We start from the raw sequence: 23,108 nt of genomic DNA, 5'->3' as shown, positions 1-23,108 counted from the left end.
AAATAAATCTATGCTCCTTTACCACTAATGGAGATGGTGGATTTTACCATATGTTAAGCCAGTGCACCTGTTTCTCTGCAGTAAAATGTTAATACAAGATTTTTAAGTACATCTCCAAATGCCTTAGTCTTATGTTCATATATATATGTATATATATATATTATATATATATATATGTATGTATGTATCATGGCATATTTCCATGTGACTTTCTTTGCGTTAAGGTGTAGTTTACAGCCCGAACACTGGGTGGCGTCGTTGATGTGGGATATTATTGCGGGCAACGCGGAAATGTCCTAAAATTGTTCCATCCGTGTTTCCGTAGCACAAACCTCTTCTCCCACTCTGTTTTGTGACTGTTACTAAGCTGACTCTTCTCACACTGAATCCCACTTTCGCCACCAATACGAGGTAACGGAATTCCTTTCTTGTTACAGGGATATTGTGGTTGAAACCGTGCTAATTGTACCGTCAGGGATAAGACTTTAGCACCGGTATCTGATACTATCTGTGTTGTTAGCCCCGGTAGCTAGTTTTGGTAAGTGCTAACCCTGCTAGCTAAGTTGAGATGATAGTGTGTTATCTTCACTGTTTGTGTTTGGCTCACGCGAACTTAGCTGTAGCTACAATTAACTATACTGTTTCACCGGATAGTGCTTGTTATCAACTTGCTCAACAGCTGAGAACATCGAATTATGTGCTTGACAGCTTGACATTGTTTGACCACAAGAGCTTATGTGATGGTGTTGACTCGAAGATGACCTGCTGCTGCTACTTGAGTGTCTGACTCACTTAAAATCATCCACTTAAGCGGCTCAAGTTTGAAGTGAGTCGCGTTTTTACTAGATTTCAATCGTAGCACGTTTGGTTGCATGATGATGGAAAAGGTGTTTTCCTGCTTTTTTCCAGGTTGCACACAGGGTGACCAATGCTTTCAGATGAGCTTGACTCCAAACCAGAGGTACCCGTTCCCTCACTTCCATGCTCCAGATGGCTGTTGTGACACACAGCACTGAATATGGCATGTTTTATATCTTATTGAGTGTTTCTCCTCTCAGCTGCTGGTGCAGTTTGTTCAGAACGCGTCCATCCCGTTGGTTCAGGGTCTGGAGGACTCTGAGTCCAAACACTCATGTTTGCCTCTACTGACTCCAGCTGACAACTCATTGTGCAGCCCGCTGGAGCTCACAGGTCAGCAGCTACTCTCTGATACAAGCACTGTCATCTTCACGAAATGTGTCAAAACTAGATTTAGACTGTAGTGTGGTTGTACAAGGTACTGGCAGATAGGGCTGCAACTATCCTTTTTTTATTTGTCACAAATGTCAAAAAATGTTGATTTAGTTTTCCAAAACCTTGTAATGATGATGTTCTCAAATGCCTTGTTTTGTCCACAACCCAAATTGATTCAGTTTCAATTATTTCTTTGTTATATGGAGCAAAAAAAACCAGAACCTTTGTTTTCTGGTTTTATTTATTCACATTTAAGAAGCTGAAAAATCAGAAATACTTGTTTTAATTCTTTGAAGACAAAAAAAAAAACACTCAAACTAATGATTTGATTACCAAAATAGTTGATGGTTTAGTAGTAGATTAATATCAATTAATCAACACTGACTTGCCCACTGCTGTTTCCGTGAACCAGCCTGGGATCTAGACAATCTGATAACACTGATAAAGGGGCTGTGAAAAAACAGATTTTAGATAGCTGATTAAAAAAGACTAACATAGTAAAATCTACTCTTTTATAATTCTACAATCTCTTAAGAATATGTTTAAAAATATATGTAATTTTCTGGAAACTGAAGTTTGTAAAGTGATCATTTTGCCAACGCTTCACCCAAGTCCAACAATTTTACATCATGAATCTTCACTTTTCAGCCAAAAAAAAGGTTCTTATAGGAAACTAAAACAGCAAAGATCCTGACATTAAGTGTAGTCTAACTGGAAAAGTCTCTAATGTCTTCAGGGCCAGGAAACAAACAAGGGTGGGGGTTTGAGTCACTCACAGAATGTTGTGTACTCCAAGACTCTGCTTCATGTCACTGCAAGGAAAAACATGACACTTCTTGAAGCAAACACCTGGTTGTTTACACTTTTCAACTCCTTTTGTGCATCTTATCAAAAGTATCAAAGGCATTTTCAGAATCTGCTTTGTTTACTTTCCATTCCTTTTGACGGAAATTAGCATGAAAGTGAATCATGTCACTTGCCATGCTAATTTTTGTTATAAAACGCCAATATGAAGAGATGAGTAAATATGAACCAACTCATAGCACTGTTCCACATAAATCATCACCCACATTTGAATAACTGTTTGCAAATACAATGCACTAGTTTGTCAGGTGATACAACAACAAGACTAATTCTGTTCCCAGATGGAGGCCTGAGTCATGAGCCTGAGAGGTCTCCTTCCTTGTCAGAGTTCGGAGGTGTGTCAGAGAGAAACCCCCTCGTGATCCAGGCACACTCTCATTCACGGGCCTCACCTAGCCCTCCGCACATCCTCCATGATTTACAACAGTCAGACGGCACTTCCTACGTCCTGCTGAATTTGGCAAAAGGTAAAGAAACACCAGTCTGACAATCCCACCTACCAAGCACTAATAACAACAGTATTTTTGTATTTATATATATGTATACTCTGGAATTGAGTAGCACAAAGTAGAAAGAAACGGAAAAAGAAACTTGGAACATTTTGGAAGCAAGTATATAAGTAAATAATTTCCCTAAGGGGATTAATAAAGTATAAGATTTAGATTTTAAGTAACAATACATTTTCTAGCTCAAATGAAAAAAACAAACTGTAAAACTAAGTGAAATATGAAATGATAATGAAAAAAAGTCTGCAGCAGTCTAAGCAGAAACCTGATGTTATTCCATTGTGATGAGTCACAGTGATGAATTGTGTTCTGATGAATTGTAATAAAAGTGAGAGTGAGAATGTTTTACTATAAAGCAAAATCTAATCTTGTGCCCGTACTCTGTGTCTTGCTCTGCTACCTGATTCTTCACGCTGCACTAAAAAGAAATGGAGTGACACATTTTCATAGAAGAAAAAGTGAATTATTTTGGCTGGATGAAATGATCCTTGGCAGGCACATTCTCGTGGTTTATGAGCCCCTGGCAGGAGAGAAAAAAATTAATTTTGGTCTCTTGACATGAACCTTTTTGTGTGTTGGGAGTTATGTGGAGCATAGAAAAGACTTTGCCGCAGACAGAAACATTTTTGTTTTGCGTTACTCTGAAATCCTGAATTAGAGAGTGTTTTTCTGTGAATATTTGTGGGTCTGTTTTCCACTCTTCTCTCAGTCTTTCAGGGTGAAGAGCATCAGCTGTTGATAATAATGTTTTAATTTAGAAATGTCACCTTGAGGGGCTCACGCCATTGATGATCTTGCAGAGTATTTATTTTTCCTTGAATATCTAATTTCCTGCCTCTGCCTTTTCTTCCTTCTGAGGCATCACAGCCTCCTCAGAGTCCCTGATCTTTGCCGCAGATGGCACTGGGGAGGATGACGATGAGGGGGTCTCATCGGGGGACTACGGGATAGATGGCAGTGCTCCCTGGTATCTGCGAGTACAGGAGCTGGCACATGACAGCCTGATTGCTGCCACGAGGGCACAGCTTGTGAGAGATGCCAAAGCCAGCCAGGACGCCAGAGCTTCAAGTGTCAGTAACGGTAAAGTCACATTGTCTTATTAGCACATACAGAGATGCTTATAGATGACTTTCACTCTGGAAAGCAAAGCTAAATAAGTTACTCCTAAGACAGTATTACGCTATGTTACTGTAATAGCCATCGTCTGTGATGGAACAATTTCATGTTTTAGAAAAAGAGTATGGGGAGAACAATGAAAATGAATCCTGTTTCTGGTAAGCAGTGTATTTTCTGTGCTTAGATAACTACTTACTGCAGGCAGACAAAGAAGAAAAAACAAGGTCAGCGATGAGAGAAAATGCAGTGTAATCAGTTCTCATGGAAACTCTGTTAACACTTCTCGTCTTATTCTTCTAAATCAAAATCATTTTGTAGCTTTGTGAAAAAGGGATTTACAAGTCTGGTTGCAACTATCCGCTTTAGACATAAACGTCGCATTTTGGTGGAACATTAATCATTCTTCAGTCAGTACATATTGGTGCTCTGGGTCTGACAATGTAATGTACATTTATATGGCTAATGCAGACTTGAGAGGAGCTGTGAGGCCGCATCCATTAGAAGAACAGACTCAGGTTAGATGAGCTGTAACCGAAGACGGGACGTAGGTGGTCAAGTGATCAAGTAGCAGTAACAGTGCTATATGAATGATAATAGAATAGCAACATAATCACTTTGTTGCCAGCGTACCACTGTCATTTCTGCATGCTAAATATGAATCAATACCCAGCAGACAGTTGGGTAAGCACAATGACAGGAAACGGAGGGAAACAATGGTGTGTCATGTTTTAAAAAAAAATAAAAAATAGGACACTGATTAAAAACTTTAAGAAACACTGTAACAAAGAAGCTTATTCTTAAAATACCATATTCATTCATTCATACACACAATACATTTTTTTTTTAATCATAGCTGCTCAGAAATAGCCCTGATAGCTGTTCACCAAAGTTTTTGATTTTGAACTGTGTAAGTTAATTAGCTTCCCTCACACATAAGAAATGAAAATATTGTTCTTTCATGGGTGCAGTGGGCCCTTTGCTCAGCAGCCATTTTGGCAGGTCAAACAAGGGCAAATACAGGTGTACAGAAATCAAGCTAATAATGGCTGTGTTCCATTTAGATTTGCCACTTTCAGACTGAATATGGGGTCACCATCACTCTGTTCTGACTTTCATAAACTGACAAGAGCTATAGTTAATGTGATTTCCCCATTGTTGGACTAATAAAGGATTACTTTATCTTATCAGTAACACATTTGCTTCTCCTGCTAAAACAAGTGAAAATGGCGGCTGTGCAAAGGACTCATCCTCTGGTGTCAAAATAATCTGACACATATTTCATCACATCTGAATCACAGCGGTAACTTGAATGATGGTAACTTAGTGAGAAGTACACGCACCTTCAACTCAGTTCAAATCACCTGAGCACAGATAGCTTTAATCTGATCTAAGACGGAGACGATGTTGCCACAGCAAACACCAACGCAGAAAGCTTTAGGAGTACTTCACCACTTATTTTAAGTTCACTCCACAGGAGGCCCTGTAGATGAAGAGTTCAGCCATGACATTTCTGATCTTTGAAACTCTTCTGAGTCAAATTGCAGCTTCAGGTCCTGGTTATAAAAAGTGAGAATATGAAAGCAAAGATTTCTCTTTCTTATTTGTCCTCAGTTGACTTTTTCTTTTATCCCAACCTGGTTCTGTTTTTCTTAAATTCTTATTTGTAGTATTGTTGTGCTATTGTCATTTAACATGTATGTGTTTGAAAAAAAACAATGAATGTTTCAATCTATACAGAAAGTCTTCTAATGATAAGAGCACCTCTTACGTAGAGAGGGAGGTTAAGGTTTGCAATGAGTCATTCTTCATCATGTCATGGACATGTAAGCAAGTGTACGTCTCATGGCATGACAACAGTGTGGACCTGAATGCTTGACTCCTGTGATGAGGGGTCTTTTTATGCTGTGAGACACATTTTACTTCCTTGGTTTGTGTCCACTTGTCCCCCAACAGGGACAAGCCACTGCAAATCAATACAGTCCTGATTGATTTATTTTATCCTGCGGTGACACATTTGTATGCTGCTGGCAGTGGTCACTTCAAGGATGCCAGTATCTCCATCTACTAGGATCATGAGCTCACTGACTGTTTGCACGAGTATGGCAATCCTGTGATCTGTTGTGCCTTTCACAGTCACTGTATATATTCATTCCATCAAACATTTGTTGAATATCTGAAATTGTGTTCATCTTGTTCACTTTTATTTTCACATATCATCTGTTGCAGCATAACATTTTTCCCCTTGTTATTTCTTTGTTGAAGGAATATTCAGAACTCAGAAGTGTTTTGGACCAACCCTGTGTAATAATGCAGCCCATTTTATGTTGAAGTGGACCATTAGACGTGTTCTTTTTCTGTCGCCATGTGATTTCCTCACATTTATCCTTGACCTCATTATATTGAGGTCAAGGTAAATTAAGGTAAAATATGAGTAGTGAGGAAAAATTACTTTTTTTCTTCTTCTTCCCTCTCAGCTCATTCTCAACTCGAGGAGCAGACTTTAGGGAGGAAATAAAATGCTTAAAATACTTTATACATTGTTAAATTAAATGTCTGCATCAGGCAGAAACTGGTTTCAGTCTGAGACCGAAACTCCTTCGTGAGTCACTGTAATTGCTTCCCTCCTGCTGGCTTGCATTAGATTAACCAAGTTTCCTTCAGCACTGGTGAATCAGTTAGAACCATGTTACTGCAGACATGCTCGAAACAAAATTGGAACTGTTAAAGGCATTTCAAGCCAGTCCTTGCAGGTTAAAAGAAAGTGATTGCATTCAGCTTTGTGTTGTTTTTCTTCTGGCTGTGAAAGTTCAGCAGGTCTCAGTCCATACCTGATGATTAGCTTTTATGCAGCCAGACTCCAGAGGCAGGCCACCTGGAACTCCTGGATTGTTTTCTGCATGGCCTCACTCATTTTACTCTTCCGGTTGCCTAGGTGACCACACACACGGATTGACGACAGACGGGGACAAGCGGGAGCCCCTGCCTCCTCGGACCAACCGGCCCCTCTCCAAACAAATCCTCCGCTGCTCGTTTGAGGGCTGCTGCAGGACGTTCACCTGGCCGGCTCATCTCAAATATCACCTGAAAACACACAGGTGACACAAACACACATCCTTGTACAGCATGTGAGGACCAGCCAAAATAAAAAAAACGAAAGTGTTGAAGAGAAAAAAATGTTATTTAATTAACTTCCACAATGAAAATTGCAAATTGAAAACTTTTACTTGACAGCAGTTATAGCTGCTGCTTCCCACTGATTGTTTGTGATGGAGGCAGTCAGACGGAGGAGAAACATAGCTGAGCTGTTAGACAGAAGCGTGTACTTGTGCTGCAGGAGCGCTGTTGACATCAGGGTAGGGAATCTATTTGTGGTTGCCCTGTCTGACATTGCTGTGGGCTGTTGCAAATGAAACATGTGCAGAGGAAACACAGATATTTTTGTTGTTTTTTTTTGGTTTATCTCGGCTCCCAGGAATGACCGAATGTTCAGGTGCGGCGCGGAAGGCTGCGGGAAGAGTTTCTACGTGCTGCAGAGGCTGCAGGTTCACATGAGGACGCACAATGGCGAGAAGCCCTTCATCTGCAAGGAGAAGAACTGTGGCAAAAAGTTCACCACCGCTGGAAACTTGAAGAACCACAGGCGCATACACACAGGTGGGGGAAGCGGGATGATGCTGTGTATAAGAAGCATGATCACGGGAGAGGCAATAACTCAGGCCATTTGACTCTGCTCATTTAATGCTTCCTTGGTGCAGTCAAGGCTGGAGATTTGAGGAGTCAGCATCACTGGCGCCTCCATTTCACTGCTGGAAAGTAACAGTACTCTGTCATATTTTATTCAGGTGACATTAAGATTTTTTGATGGCCCGTTCCACAGTCTTCTTCTACCCAGGGACCAGTTATCAGACCAGTTCCATTGTAGTGTTTTGCCCATACGTCTGCTAGAACAGCTCTTTATGAGCCATGATATCTACTTATATTACATATTTTATATTCTCATGCGTCAAAGTAAGCTCCGCTATCACCAAGATCTTTTATAAACAAAAACGAAAACTGCTGCATTTCTAACATTTTCACACCAGCTATGATGGTGCAGTTCTGCTGTAATAAATTTGCATCATTAAGTTTTAATATTATAGATTGTGTGTGTTCATTTGGGTGTTGGCTGTTTCCAGGGGAGAAACCTTTTCTGTGTGAAGCAGATGGCTGCGGGCGATCCTTTGCAGAGTATTCCAGTCTACGGAAACACATGCTCGTACATTCTGGTGAGTACAGCTGGGCACCTTTTTTAGTAATTAGTGTGCAACAGATACCGTACAACATGATGTGCCTTAAAGTGATGCATCCTCTTTAAGTTCAGAGGCGACCTGAACATAGCACATCCCTTCTGTGTGTGTGTGTTTCTCAGGTGAGAAGCCTCATCACTGCGGAATCTGTGGGAAGACGTTCTCTCAGTCCGGCAGCAGAAACGTCCACATGAGGAAGAGACATGGAGAGGAGGGACTCGGCAGTGACAGCAGAGAAACGGGTCAGTCTCTGGTTACAGCCATAGTCTTTCTTTAAATTTTACATTTTGTGTTTGTCATATGTCTGTCATATGACTATTCAGGTGCAGTGGGCATGCACATGCCTGTGGAAACAGGAAGTAGATTCTCTGCTAGAGGTGTTTTCCACAGCCTATATCTGGGGCCGAATGTAAGCATTCTTAAATGAAAACAAACTAATGTAAATGTAGCCTTTCTCTCTTTATGTAAGGACAGTCTTAGTGGAACATTCATTCAGGCATAATGTATTCACTTGCCCCTTACACAAATCCTTAACCTTATTTTAACCCTAACACTAAAACCAGGGCTTTACCCTCAATAAGCCCTTTAAAGTTGTGAGAACAAACCATAATGTCCTCACAACAATAGTTTTGAGTGAAAACCTTCTTATAGCCTACTCCAGACATGTACACATGCACACAGTGTGGTTTCCATGACTTCAGAGGACATCGCATTGACTCATTCATTTCCTGGAGAGACTCACTCACAGTGTAATAATTCACAATATGGGGACTTTGTGTCTCTATAAAGAAGACAAGCCCCATAATGTGACTGTGTAAACACGTATAGGTCCCCACAAAACACACATACTTTCCCTACTCCCTTACCCTAATCTTCACCATTATCTCTAAATGCTTTAACCCAAACGTGTAAAGGTGCAGTTGGCAGGATCAATGGGGAATAAAGTTAATTGTTTAATGTCATCAACAAGTTATTTAAATACATGGACAGACACGCTTCATTTCATAAACACGACAAATGAAATCAGTCTCTGTCAGATGTTGACATGTTTTATTATATATTTTTTTAGGTTTCTTTGCAGCCGATGAACTGTTTGGTAGCTTTCCAGCACTGTTACGGACACTGCTGTATTCAGAGATCAGTAGATGTAGTGGATTCAGATGCACCTGCTCTTTGAACTTCCCTGTGATCAGATGGGTCAAAGCTTCCTGTCACACTGCAGATTTAGTTGTAAAGCTGCAGAGGTGTTGTTCTGTCAGATCACTTGATTTCCATAATGCTGAAGGGTTCTTATTGATTTATTCATCAATACACCCAAGAAAAAAAATTCCAGCTTACTGTTCTTTTAAAGAGTAATCTAAGTGGCAGGAACTGTTGTCATGTTGTAAGAGCTCATGGTCATGTTGGTTCTCACACTGTTAGAAGTACAAGAACACACACACACACTCACAGTAGGAATATGCTAATCCTCAGATTATTATTATCTAGCTTTAAGCAGTCCATACATTTTAAAATGTTGCATACTTACCTTTAGGAACATTTCTTAAATTATTAATGACTTTGAGCAAAAATGTGAACGATCTATTATTTTCAGGGCCAGCAGCTGAGTCGTGTTAGACTGCTCATATCTTTGGGAAAGCAGAGAAACGCAGAAGCCATCCTGTAAGGCTTCTTTTCCCAGGGTCAGATTTATCTGGAAAGTGTGTAATTGACAAGATTAAGTGGCACAACAATTCAAACTCATGTCCTAAAGCTTTATCTTGCTTTATTTACATGTGTTTTTTTTTTCTTGCCTTCACTTCACAACACGCCGAGATAAACGAGTTGCTAGTCTTGTCTTACTTCCAGTTTCGGCATCTCTTCAGGTTAAAAACATTTTAATGACCTCTTTAATTCCAACATGTGGTCTAAATCAGCTTAAATTAGTCTTGTGTTTAGTTTGCGACGCTGAGTGGAACAAGAGCGGACAGTGTTTTTGCCTCCTCGTCACTTCTGTGTAACAGCAGGAAAGCACCGCTGCTGAAAAAGGAAACGCTGCCAAAGCTCTAATTATAATCAGCTGATTTATTCGGGTCATCCTCCCCAAAGAGGCTGGTCTTTTGTTAAGCAGAGCAAAGGAAGATTCAGCTCCTCAGCAGAGGGGTAGTTTCTGTGTTATTTATACATTACAGACTTGCTATTTACTTGTTAAATAGACCATTGGGATAGGTAGACTAGCCACCTTGACTCCTTAAACCCAAAGAACTCACAAACACTGGTCAAAAGGTAGTAATAATAATGCACATTTTTAGATGTGATCGTTAATTAAAGATTCAAAACGAACTTCAAACTCTGATTTTGGCTCATATCAAAATCAAGTGTGTGTCATTCTTCACATCTTTCTTATCTTGTGTTGATTTCTTTTTTCCCCTTTTTGCTTGCCTCCATCAGGAGAAGCTCTGACACAAAGCAGCTTGCTGGAGGCTGACGGTGAGAATGGAGACGGTATGGTCACCATGACGACAACCGTGGAACCCTTGAATCTCCATCACGCTATGTTAAGATCGCCAGGTAGGCGTTTACACGTGTGTGACAGAGAAAAGACGAAACACACGACACTTAAAAAAGACTTTGCCGTGAAACCTTACCATTAACATCAGTGTTGCTGAGTCAGCTTGTGGTGTTGCTAATGTCCTGTTAAGTGTTTTTCAATGACTATTTGTGTGACTCTCAGTTTCTTTTTGGTTTTCAGCATTGTTTGTCTGGACTTTAAAGACTGTCATTATGAGCTCAGGACGTCATGAATGACAAACTGCCTCTGTAGTTGTGATATTTTTTGGTGAATCAGATGCATTATTGTTAATTACTCTTATTTCTTGTGTTGTGGATGTTCAGCTGTTGTGCTTTTGTTTTTACTTCCCATCAGTGTTTTTATTTTCAACTAAAAAGCATTAATCAAGTATGTGTTTGGGTAAACTCAGGCACGTACACTCACCTCACCTGTTATCAGGTACACAGGACACAAAGTGCCTGCTGTGCTGTTGTAGCTCATCTGCTTCAAAGTTTGACATGTTGTTTTTCCAGAGATGGTGATTTGCATACCTTGGTTGAATGACTTAATGGTTTATTTAAGCTACTGTTGCATTTTTATTCTATTATCTCAAACCACTCTGGTCATTCTCCTCTGACTCCTTTTTGCACAGACAACTGCTGCTCACTGGATATTTTCTCTTTTTTTTGCACTATTTTTGTAAACCCTAGAGATGTTTGTGCAATAAAATCCCAGTGGATCAGCAGTTTCTGAAACACTAAGACCAGCCCAGCTGGCACCAACAACCACATTCTAAGTCACTTAAATCCCTTCATTCTAATGCTCAGTTAGAACTTCAGCAGGTCATCTTGACCACGTCTAAATGGGATTTAGTTGCTGCCGTGTGATTGGATATTTGTAGAGCAGGTGTACCTAATAAAGTGAACAGACAGTCCTGAAAAGGGAGGGTTCAGTCAGCATCCATATCACCAGGTGATTTCCTGTCTTAACTAGCCTTTGTGCTGTTGTCCCCTCCCTTAGGCTCGGCAGACTCGGTGGTCGTCCTCTCTCAGCCACACGAGCTGGTGACCATGACGACCGAAGGCCATGCATATGGAGAAGACGTGGTGGCATTGCTGTAGTCTGCAGTGACAAATGTCAAACACTGCTGGACCTGTACCCAGTGGACTAAACCTCAACATGCGTCTATAAATAGATTAACCACTGAGTTTAACCCCTGTAGATATTTGTAATTAGCAACCAATGATGCTTTTATTTTGAAAAGTGTGCAGGGCAAAGGGCAAACGACCCTTTTTCCTCAAGTTTTTGAAAACAAATACTCCCAAAGAGACACTGAGACGGGTTTTAAAAAGTTTATGATGATATAAAGACCATGCATTGTTCAGTGCATACTGCATAATAATTGTAAACAGAAGTCGGAGGTTGAAATACACTGAGGCAATGCCCCCCATTATCCTTATTAGTAATGATAAAACATTTGCCATTAAAAAACTGCTGAAGCACAGTGTATCATATTGTAAACACTGCTTTTGCACAGCACAACCAGCTAAGTTTATGACCCTGATATCAAAGCTGCATAAACTGAGTCTGTAACATTTTTCACTCCAAATGTCAACGTCTCATTTATAGCTCACTGTAATAATGAGATGAATTGGATTTTAAAAGAAATTAGCAATTACCCCTGAGGTTGGTTCGGCCCATATGCAGCAGCAGCAGCAGCAGCAGCAGCAGCAGCATGGGACTGTGAGATAAGGTTTGTACCATTATATGTTGTTTGTCACTTAGCAGCTGTTACTCAGTGGATCTTCAGGTTGTAGAAGTGGTCAAACATGGCGCCCAGTGCCCAGCTCGCCTCCACGTTGTTGACTTTCTTGGACAGCTACAAGAGAGGGGGACAAAGCCCAACACCAAATCACTCAAATGCCTTTTTTATTTATTGAATAATAATAATAAAAAAAAAAACGTTACCACTTTTGTGCAGAATTTCCCTTTTTTTTTTTTTTTTTAAATGAACTCACGGATATTTAATGAATGGACACACTAATGTAGCTGTTAGTACATTTTAAACATCACTTGCTGTTGCCATGGTAGCCATGTTTGGATTGAGACAACTCCTTAAATTATGGGGTGACGGTGACATGACAATGTTTAGTGACAGAGCCACACACAGACGGGCTTAGTCTGAACAAGTCAATGAACGACGTGTCATTGCCTCTTTATCCTGCATCAGTTTAAATGAAAACAAACACTCTACTCGTCTACATACATTAACTCGTCTTTAATGTGACGCCATGAGTCTGAGCTACACAGCTTTGAACATGGATAGTTGATTTTTTAATGCCTTGCAACCAGTTTCTTTCATTTGCATCATTAGGCTCAAGGCCATACAGCCCATTGATTGTGTGTGTACTAATGTCTCACCTGCAGCACTGTGTTCTCCTTAAAGCCAAATCCATCCTTGAGCAGACAAGTGATGTAGGCCATGTCCATACACAGGAAGGGGCTTATGGGAGGATACTTGGTCATCTTATTGCACACTGAGGAGAGAAGAGAAGAGTCATGTTGGGATGAACAGTCATCTGTATTCAGGTGAGGAGATGATGCAGGATTTCAGATAGCAGCGAGGACGCAAGTGCAGACAACGGAGATGCACACTGTGTGTCAAGTACAGAGAGCTGTACGTCTGCCATAGTAAGAGAGCGTCGCTTTGCCCAGCTCACCTTCTTTAGCCCTCTTCTTGAAGTCTCTGACCTCCAGCCTCCCTCCTTGGTCCCCACCTGCAACAGCACTGTTGCATTTAAAACCTCATACTACTCATTAAAAGAAGAGCACATTTACATGCACATTATGACAATAGTAACTGAGGCTGAATCAATTGGGTTAAACATGTAATTGTGAATTTCTCACGTCTCTCTTAGGCCACCATTACATGAGATGTTTTAGTAATACTATATTAATGATACAGTATAATTGTTTATCCAGCATTTTATTTGAACACATCCAGAAAATATGGGAAACATGTCTGCATTTAAAAAAACAAAACAAAAAAAACTGTTTCTACAGGTTTAAGTGCTGAATATTTAGTGTGACCTACTTGAAGTAGAACCCTAATTAATGTTACAGGTAAAACGTGTATTTAACTATTTCAGACATGCTTGAGCATCACATACAAATGTTGTTTGAGTTAAACTCATCGACAGCTGTTTGTTAATATTTAAGACCACATTTCAGTCACATCATTCCAATTCAAATTCCAATGATTTCCCAGACATAAAAAAACAACACAGCTGGTGGTGCCCAAAGACTTTTGCATAGTATTATAAAGTATGATCAATAATATATTTTCAGAATATATAAATCTTATCAGATGTTAAGGGTTGCTTCCCAAAAAAAGGTTTTCCACAAACTAAAGATATTTGAACCACACACAAAACCACTGCTACAAAGAGCAAATAATAAAGAACATAATCATATTAAAGAAGCTGAAATTACATAAAACAAACTTTAGCTGCTTAACCGATTATCAAAATTGTTGGCAATTCATTTAGTAGTTAATTGTTGCAGCACCCATTTAAGAAAATAGAATAAATAAAATTAAACTGCAGCCTTTGCAATTTGCTAATAACCTTGTTTTAAATTTCATTTTGAAAACCATAAATTGTTTAAACCTAACCCTGTTTACATTGGACAGGCAGAGGGCAGCGATTTCTCTCATACCGACACACACATAGAGCCCATTAATTCACTGAGACATACGCACAGATGACGCGCGTCTGTGTCGAGCACTGGAATGGGTATTAACATCTTGCTGGCTCCATGTAATTATGTAAGGTGAGTGCAGAGTGTGTGTGTGTGTGTGTGTACTCACCGATAAGGCCTGCATCCACAGCTCTGTCAAAGTAATAGGAGAATGCATAGAAAACGTTGCTGTCTTGCAGCTCATACGGCTGATGAATAATGTCCTTCACCACCTTAAGTACTTCTTGATAACAAAGCTTGAATCCTGTCTCACCTGGGGAAGGAAAGAAAAATGGTATCAATTATGCCTCTTATGTCGGAGCAGCATTTTGAAACGATGGTCATTGGAACAGTGTTTGCCAATGTCACCGCTTAATGTTTTATTCTGGTCAAAACATGTCACATCATCTCATTTATAGTAGATTATGCTTACTATGTACAGGTGTTTGACGATAATAGGGCTGAAGGATTTTGGATTAAAGGATTGCGATACTGATTAACATTTTGATTCATTGTTCAGTCCTAGATGATAATTACGAAAAAAGCTTGACAAATATGTCAGACTGACGAAATGCCTTAGTTAAGGAACTTGTCCAAGATATTAAAAATGATACTTATGGGAATAAAGGGTAGGATTAGATAGGCTAATACTTCTTCCCACTCCTTTTTGGACATTTCAGTGTCAGTATTTAATCTAAGGGTAATATTGTTTTTTTTTTGCTGACATTTTGTTGCGTTCAAAATAAATTACAATCACTCACTTAATCTATCAATTTACACTGGATGTCTGCTCAAACCATAGAGGGAATTAAAGGGCACATTTTAGGGTTTCTTCTTACCCTCAGGGTCACCGCTCACTTGATAGGTCAGACCTCCAAAACTCCATTCATCCCTGAACTTCTTTGGCAGACAGGAACTTTTGAAAATGCGCCACTCCAACCCTGTGAGAGATAGTACAGAGATGACTTGTTCTTTTTTTTTTTTTATCTCTTCACAGGCTCAGCGGCCACTACGGTCTACAACTGATCTGAAAACCCGATTGTCACCAAGACAATTTTCTCTGAAGCCTATCAATGATTCATCTCATGCTATCACTTGGGTTGTTTATCAGTGGGAGGACTTGACATACATCCCACAGACACATCTTTCTCTTGTATAACCTTTAAGCGTTTGCTGAACTAGACGAGAAGCAACATAACAAAAAGAGGGTGCGCTTGTCGAACTGACTCACTCGTGTGTCCCACTTATCCTTCAGTGACACACACACACACACACACACACACACACACAATGAGCAACACTGACCCACAGCTCACAGCGATGGAGCAGCTTTTCTCAACGTAACGTAACGTACCTTCAGCATCCAGAGCGCCCAGAGTAGCCAGACGAGCTGCCATCAGTCCATTTCCTAGGTAACTAGATGAAGACAAAAAGGTTGTTACGCAGTTAGAAAACCAACCAGAAACGGAGTGTGTGCGTAACAAGGCAGTCGTTCTAAAAATATCCCCATCATTTCAACAGGAATTGCGACACAAAACAAAAACACATCCTGAGCAGTTAAAACAAGATCACACGCAACCGAACCGCAGTTCTAGATACTGCATACATACATATTTATATATAAATACATCACTTATAAATATCACAAATAAATGCCATTATAATTCAAATGTAGACTCCGGGTGTTTCACTGACACATGCTTTACCTGTAAGTGTACAACTGAAACGTTGAGTTGAAGATGTCAAAGCTGACGATGTAATCAGCGACGGGAACACTTTCAATTGTTTTCTACAATAGAATATGAAGGACACAGTGGATTAGTGATCAGACAGAACGTTTTTTTTTGTTAACACGAAGATAAATTGCTTAAAGTTACAGTTCAGAAACCGTAGCTGATTTTTTGTTGTTGTTAATATTAACTGCCTATTATCTCTCTGCCATTTGTTTGCAGCATCCTTCTGAAAACAGGCTGTCAAGCAATACTATCAGACCTGATTAAGGAGCAGGTGAAGTTGTGTTTATATTGTCAAACTGCTGAAGAACCAGGTTGTTTTAGGAGTAGAACATTAGTAGTAGAAACAGTAGCATCCATCTGTCCTGAATGGTTTGTGTGTAATATTGACATTTGTTATAATTTAACAGTTACGCACTACAGCTTTAACGTTCAAAAATGTACTATAACAGACCTGTAGTTTTGGCAGGAAAGTGATCTGTGTAGATCCACCTCCCAGATCCAATATTCCCACCGTTTTCTTGGTTTGTGCATTCAGGTGACCTGAAAAAATGTTCTTACTTTATACAGCAGCTTCAGCAGAGAGGAGATTATCAGTTGTACCTTAGATGGTATCTTCAAAAGGCTTTGTTGACACACGCACGCACACACACACGACTCAAACGTATTAAATCGTGACAGAGGGCTAGATAAAGATCAGATAGATCCACTACGAAATCACAGCTGTGAACAATCTGCCTCTATAATAAGACACAAGACAATTTTAGACACAAGGTTAAATTTGAATGTACAGTAACTGAGCTCGGGGAGCAGGAAACAAATATTCAGTGTTGTCGCAGACGGCACTTACCAGTCAGAAAATTCAAAGACATCCAAGCCAGGATTCCTGCATTCACAAAATTTGTAAACAAGCAAACCAAGACACAGCAAACAGTCATTTCAGGTGGAACCACACACAAGTTCATTTGAGAAAAGCTGATAACAAATTTTCCCAGTAATTACAACGGGCTATAGTGTACACAAACACGTGCGCGAGTAAAGAGCTATAATTCCACAAAGTTGAAGTGCTGACAAATCAATTACACTCTAGCACAACAGACAGTAACATTTTCCACCAGGATAATTACAGTCTTTTAAGGTCACCACCACTCGGTGATGGAAAGCAATTTGAGTTTTGGAAGTGTCATCAAAAAGACAGCAATAATCTACAGCAATTTAGCTAAATGTCTGCAGTAAACAAATGTTCTAGATAGAAATTGCAGCGCAGACTAAAAGTGGAGCAGAAGCCTCGGCGATGGCTCCTTCAAAGCACTGCAGGGGGAGCGTAAGGGGCTGCAATAACTGACAAATATCTGGCTTGTCGCGACAGAAGGTGGGCAGGCGGTACCTTCATTAGTGCCATTCATTATAGTCACGCTGTTGTCTGGGACCAAAAAGGGAGACTCATCAAACACATGTTGAACCTGAGGAGGAAGAGGAGAAGGGAGGAGGAAGCAGAGTGAGAGCACGGGGGAGGCGAGGGAAGCAGCAGAGCAATGACTTTAATGTGATCTACTGTAATGGCAGCTCATCCAGAGGTGCCCTCCACTTGAAGGGATTAATTATTTCCCCCAGGGGGATTAATAAAGTATCATTTATCTTCCAAGGTGCCCCAGGGCCAACCATTACTATCTTATCCCCTCCACGAGAGCCATCCACACTAAGCTGCCTGCACGCTGATAACAATACTTTTCCTCTTGTCTTTCTACCACCTGCAGTTTTATCCTGCTCCTTCTCTGGATAAGAAGTTTCCCTGTGAAGTGTCTGATAATGCAGCTCCTAACAGCTGCCTCGTGATACTGTACTCTTCTTAAAACTCACCCCTTTTTTAATTTCCAGTCATTATTTTGAATTATCTTGAATGATTTTAACACTTGCATTATTTGTAATTTTGTTGTCTTTGCACATTTTCACCTGGTCCAGAAGAGCCTGAGATTTCTCTGCCGCCAGCAGCCGGAGTCCAGCGGTGGCTCTGAGGACCACAGGAGTTCTCTTCCACTCCAGGCGAGGCACAGTCCTCTTTGCCACCTTCAACAGCAACCTCACCGTGTGTCCAGCCTTTAAAAACACGGGACAATGCCCACAATACTGTTTTGATTTTCTCGCCTCCTACTCCCTTTCATTACCAACGTGATTCCCCACTGAGGGAGGCGACCGGCTATGTTTCTGAAGACAACACAGTGCCAGCAGAACGTTTCTCTTCAGCTCAATATAATTGATTAGATTTGACAATGGACTCACCATTTCGGGGGAGTCAGCATATGCTGACAAACCAGGCTTAATGGAGTGGAACATCTCATTGTCCAAAACAGGCAGTTTCTCTAATGAAAAAAAAAAAAATATGCAACAGCTATTAAAAAGCAGGGAGACGTAAATCTGTTTAACACACAAAATGTATCATCTATATAAGTATCATCCAAGAAGGTGCTGAGCATTACCTGAGTCACTCTGGATGAAGGTGTAAACATGGATACGTGTTCCTGTGCTACCAGCATCAAACATCACAGCATAAAAGATGCGGCTGTGGTTCGCCGGCCGGCTGAGGCTGGGAAGGACGCTGCCGATGTTGTTGGTCAAGTCCAGAAGAGACGTCCTGACCTGGGCTCGGCTCAGTCTCGTGAAAGTCAGGAGGACCAAGAGTAGAAGTGGCACAGTGGGCTTCATCTTCATTCTAGAGAACCAGCAAACAAAAACAAAATGTTCTTGTCAACTGATGTGTTACTGTATTATTTAATTACACTGCTCACAGCTCTGACTCTTGCACTCCAGTACTGGGAGATGTTAAATTACTGCCAAGAAAAGCAGCAGAGGCACGAGAAGCAATCAAGTTATTTACACCAGGTCATTTGGCCACGCCTCTTTGACTCTCTAACCACGTCCCCAAAATCAGCCTCTCTACCTGCTGAGTCAACCCCCACAGATGAGTGAGAAAACATCACACTCTGGACTTAAACTGTTGGACGAGTTCAATCGATACACGGCAACTCAAGCGTGTCTCAACATCTCTCTGACATCTAATGAGGGGGAATGTGATGTTTTAAAAGCCCCAGTTAAGCACTGCTCTGCGGGAATCTCTTGCCAAGGCTTTGTCACCCCGATTGCAGAGGAAATGAGGTGACAGGGGACATTTCACTCAACATCATTTACTGCCTGCAAACTCCAATTTAAATGTTAAATTCCAGGCATTTAATGTGTCTGGAGAAAGTTACAAAAATATTATAGACATGCTACAAGTGGACACGAATGGTCTGGGACCCAAGCTCTGTCCCTTTATGCGTTAATTATTTAAAACTGAAATACATTAGAAGCAAAGAGACATTATTTAAGAAAGTGGGATTGTTGATTATCAATGAATTCCCAAGGGCTTTTTTTTTATTTGCCTCCTCTATACGGTGTATACTCCCCTGAGAGATTTTTTAAAATGTGGTTTGTATATTTCCTTATTTGAAGGTCCAGTGTGTAAGAATTAGTGAGCCTGCAAACTGAAACAAATGAAGGACTCCTCTGCAAAATGCTCCCTTTGTGTAATGAGCTTCTGTAGGAACGTGATTGCACAAGATGGTGGCCTCCGTAAAGCAATTACACAAACCGTACGAGAAGTATCTTCAATTTCTGCCAACGAACCCTCCTACATGTTTCACACTGGACCTTTGAAGCAACTTTCTGCTTCAAAAACATGCGACAAATAATCGGCGGCAGTTTTAATACGAACCTAAAAATGTCTTCAAATGTTAGGTTCAACTAAAATATCACACCTCTGCATAAATATAAGTTATTATTAATATTCAGATATGAAATGAAAGTTAATTGATGCCAGCATCTGAAAACAGGACACAAGACACATGCAAGTAAGTCACATTGTGGAAATAGTTACTGGATTAAGAACTGTTCACAATTCATGGACAAACAGTATTTATCAGTGAAAACTCTATTAACAGAACATTTGATCTATGTGTTGAATTATCTTACGTCTTAATAGATAGATTTGGCTTTAAGATGTATTATTGGATATCGGCAAATATGATGTTAATTTCACTACAGAAGAGACTAAATGAACTCTGTTACGTAAATATTGGTATCAATTATCGGCACATCGGCAAAAAGTCTGATTACATGCAACCCTAGTTTTAGCCTGATCTTTCCAAGAATCCGTCCTACATGACACTCACCCATGATGATTTAAACCAGTGTAGCATGAATGGAAAATGAACCCGAAAATGTTCGTATAAAGATATACAACTGTAATGTTGATATATTTAACAGTCAACCGTCTGTGATGCATTGGAGCTGTGTCGGCTAAAAGGGGCACTATGTTTTACTCAGCACTTCCCTTTGACTGAAGGAGAATTTATACGGTTTCCTGCAGAGCATTACTCTAACTAGAGCTACACCTCGTGTGTTTTTCTATGACCGATCTATAATATTTAGAAAGCTGATTGTTTTTCAATATGTTTCTATTTTCCCCTTCATCTGATAAAATATATCCTGTTTAATCACAAATTAACTATTATTGCACCACACAAATATGGTCTCCAACACGCATTTTGAGTCTGCAGTAAATAAAATACACAAAACAAAACCTAGACTTTGTTAAATTAACTTCAGGTTGACGAAATGAAGTTTTAATGCAACATTTATCAAGTGGAACAAACGTGTAAGCTTACATAATTAATTAAGGGGTCGCCACAGAGGACCATTTGCCTCCATCATGTCCTCTCCCTTGTGTCCTTTTCTGTTACACCAACTGTCCTCATGTCCTCTTCTTTGTGGTTTTCCTCTTTTCCTCCTGCCTGACAGCTCCATCCTCAACATCCTTTTTCCAATATAATCACTATCTCTCCTCTGCATGAGACCAGACCATCACAACATGTCATCTCTTACTTAATTTCCAAAGCATTCAACCTGAGCGGTCTGCCCAATTTAGTAGTATTTTTATTTTTCTAACAGGTGTTCTATCCTCAGTAAAGTCCACAACAGGGTTGATACATAGGCAGAGTATAGTATTTAAAGAACTTGAGCTATGGCGAGTGTTAAGATGTACTGTGGCTAGTTTGGTGACATGTTATGAATAGCTTGAGGGTATTATCTTCTTGTTTTGCTGTTAATGTTTATAATATTTAGGGTTGAGAATATTTTGACACAGTCTTGAGATGTGTATTCAGTGAACAATCTTTCCTTGCTGTAATAAATATCAGGAAGATGTAATTTGTTTAATTTTGACAGCTTAATCAAATTCTGGTTATTGTTGTTTTTAATTAGTGTTTAAATGTGTCAGCAATCTTGCCCTTTAATCCCTCTCCAGGTTTATCCAACGACAAGACATTAAATGAGTAAGAACACTGTGACTGTGGTAACTGTGAAATACAGCATCATCACACTAAGATTGGACAGTTTGTTGTTTTTGTAAAATGCTGTCACTTATGGAATTAACTATTAAATAAAATAAAATAAAAATACTTTGAAGGTTAAGTGTGGGCTCAATTCAAATCAGAGCTGTACTCGTTTTAGGTATACTTTCTTATAATTGGTGTGTGTGCTTTGTGACATGTCTGCTGTGATGTTAAACTGAAATGACCCTGTTTATTAATGAATTAATTAAATAACCAATGTACAGTGGTGCGTTGGCAGTCCGTGGCCAAGTGGAAAGGGCTGGGGTGCCCCTGAGCAAGGTACCCAACCCCCAATGCTCCCCGGGCGCTACTCAGTGTGGCAGCCCACTGCTCCTAATTCCAGGATGGGTCAAAATGCAGAGGAATACTTTCCCTAAGGGGATTAATAAAAACTAACTTTAACTTTAAAAAACTTTCACTGGCCGGCTCCTCCTCGGCTCGGTCCTCAGTAAATCATGAAAAACATTGGGTCACGTGACTTCACTTGCCGGCTGAAGTTTGATAACGTGATAATTAGCTAACGCTAGCTGCCGGAGACACAGCAACTTTCTCGAAGAACTACAATTAGGAAACGACATTTAGATTAGGCGATTATCTTCCAAGCCACACTGTCAGTAGTAAAACACACACGGCACACAATATGTAAACAAGTTAAGGCGTTTCCTGAACGCAACACTCACAGCCAGGCTCACCATGACGTTCGGCTAACTGACAAACAGACACACTACGCCGCTTCCTGTCAGGACTGACTGACTCCGCGTGACGTCACCAGCACCGTTAGACTTGTCTATGCAGCTTTATCAGTGCAGGCATTTTGAATATTTAATCGTCAAGTTTGTCTGTTTGGAATTACTATTACAGATGTATGTGACGTCATTTTGACGTAATTTAATTTCATTGTGTCGAGTGTGAATTGTAGTAGGAGATATCTGTGACGACATTCTTACTAATCAGTATATCTACAATTCACCGCCACTCAATTGTAGATATCTATAATGACGAACCTCATACACGGGAATGGCAAAAGTGATAGTAAAGACTGAATTGCAGATTTTGAAACTGTGGTTTTGACTAGTAAAAGTTATGTCACATATATCTATAACTACAATTCATACTAGTCTCATCTCAATGAAATTACAACTCATCAAAATGACGTCACAGATATATGTAGTGTTAAATTCTAGATAGTCAAACTGAGCGATTAAATGTTAAAACAGCTTTGCAATATCAGGACACAGTAAAAACAAACAAACTGCTGACTGCAGGACACGTGCTTGCTTGCTTGCTTGCTTGCTTCCTGACCACCCACACACGCACACACACAATGTGCTGCATTCATGGTCACTCGGGTAAAACGTCCATGGAGCAGGATTTTATTTACTGCCAGCATTGTGCACTGCCAGGGTGCAGCAAAGCTAAACTATAATGAAGAAAACTACTTTATTGTCATTGCATCAATTATACTGCTCAAATTAAAGGTCCAGTGTGTAATTTAAATGAAATTATTTTAATTTGGCAGATTATTGAAGAGTAAACCTAGAAAATTCTGTGGCGAAATTTTGATCGTGCCTGCTTCTTGATGCCAATTTTGGGTAGATTGAACCTTTAAAACTTGAAGCCGTCCAAACTTTTTTTAATGAGGGCCAAAATTTGATAATGTGAAGATGTTCGGG

The 23,108-nt window shown here is 40.1% G+C and overlaps 2 protein-coding genes across 7 annotated transcripts; one reads left to right on the top strand and one right to left on the bottom strand.

Moving 5' to 3' along the window:
* The first annotated feature begins 317 nt into the window (after window positions 1–317).
* On the top strand, window positions 318–12,502 carry znf410 (zinc finger protein 410). Of its 4 annotated transcripts, none has more exons than XM_044049123.1 (12): window positions 318–411; window positions 731–826; window positions 910–961; window positions 1,059–1,191; window positions 2,379–2,564; window positions 3,462–3,683; window positions 6,652–6,814; window positions 7,192–7,373; window positions 7,895–7,984; window positions 8,128–8,247; window positions 10,436–10,555; window positions 11,556–12,502. In XM_044049123.1, the coding sequence occupies exons 3-12, from the start codon at window positions 929–931 to the stop codon at window positions 11,654–11,656; spliced, it is 1,350 nt and encodes a 449-aa protein (XP_043905058.1). In that variant the 5' UTR covers window positions 318–411; window positions 731–826; window positions 910–928; the 3' UTR covers window positions 11,657–12,502. The 4 variants fall into 4 exon arrangements, with proteins under 4 accessions (XP_043905058.1, XP_043905059.1, XP_043905056.1 ...); XM_044049124.1 differs by having other exon boundaries at window positions 709–826; window positions 3,471–3,683; XM_044049121.1 differs by having other exon boundaries at window positions 709–826.
* On the bottom strand, window positions 11,874–22,166 carry LOC122784056 (ectonucleoside triphosphate diphosphohydrolase 5-like). 3 transcript variants are annotated; one of them, XM_044049126.1, is made up of 14 exons: window positions 22,116–22,166; window positions 18,484–18,716; window positions 18,287–18,366; window positions 17,960–18,103; window positions 17,394–17,469; window positions 16,857–16,892; window positions 16,461–16,549; window positions 15,980–16,062; window positions 15,628–15,689; window positions 15,113–15,214; window positions 14,404–14,547; window positions 13,256–13,312; window positions 12,957–13,072; window positions 11,874–12,414 (listed from the first exon to the last, which is right to left on the bottom strand). In XM_044049126.1, the coding sequence occupies exons 2-14, from the start codon at window positions 18,713–18,715 to the stop codon at window positions 12,331–12,333; spliced, it is 1,305 nt and encodes a 434-aa protein (XP_043905061.1). In that variant the 5' UTR covers window position 18,716; window positions 22,116–22,166; the 3' UTR covers window positions 11,874–12,330. The 3 variants fall into 3 exon arrangements, with proteins under 3 accessions (XP_043905061.1, XP_043905063.1, XP_043905060.1); XM_044049128.1 differs by having other exon boundaries at window positions 22,128–22,157; XM_044049125.1 differs by lacking the exon at window positions 22,116–22,166 and adding an exon at window positions 20,710–21,723.
* Between the last annotated feature and the right edge of the window lie 942 nt (window positions 22,167–23,108).

The sequence above is a fragment of the Solea senegalensis genome, linkage group LG17 (genome assembly GCF_019176455.1).
Source record: "Solea senegalensis isolate Sse05_10M linkage group LG17, IFAPA_SoseM_1, whole genome shotgun sequence".
In the NCBI taxonomy this organism is placed as follows: Eukaryota; Metazoa; Chordata; class Actinopteri; order Pleuronectiformes; family Soleidae; genus Solea; species Solea senegalensis.
This window is presented reverse-complemented; position numbering and strand designations above follow the sequence as displayed.

Coding starts and splice junctions, on each gene's coding strand:
- znf410 (XM_044049123.1), top strand. CDS start 929: ATGCTTTCAGATGAGCTTGACTCCAAACCAGAG. Junction 7,374..7,894: donor CCACAGGCGCATACACACAG/GTGGGGGAAGCG, acceptor GGCTGTTTCCAG/GGGAGAAACCTTTTCTGTGT. Junction 7,985..8,127: donor ACACATGCTCGTACATTCTG/GTGAGTACAGCT, acceptor TGTGTTTCTCAG/GTGAGAAGCCTCATCACTGC.
- LOC122784056 (XM_044049126.1), bottom strand. CDS start 18,715: ATGAAGATGAAGCCCACTGTGCCACTTCTACTCTTGGTCCTCCTGACT. Junction 18,367..18,483: donor CTTCATCCAGAGTGACTCAG/GTAATGCTCAGC, acceptor TTTTTTCATTAG/AGAAACTGCCTGTTTTGGAC. Junction 18,104..18,286: donor ATGCTGACTCCCCCGAAATG/GTGAGTCCATTG, acceptor GTGTTTTTAAAG/GCTGGACACACGGTGAGGTT.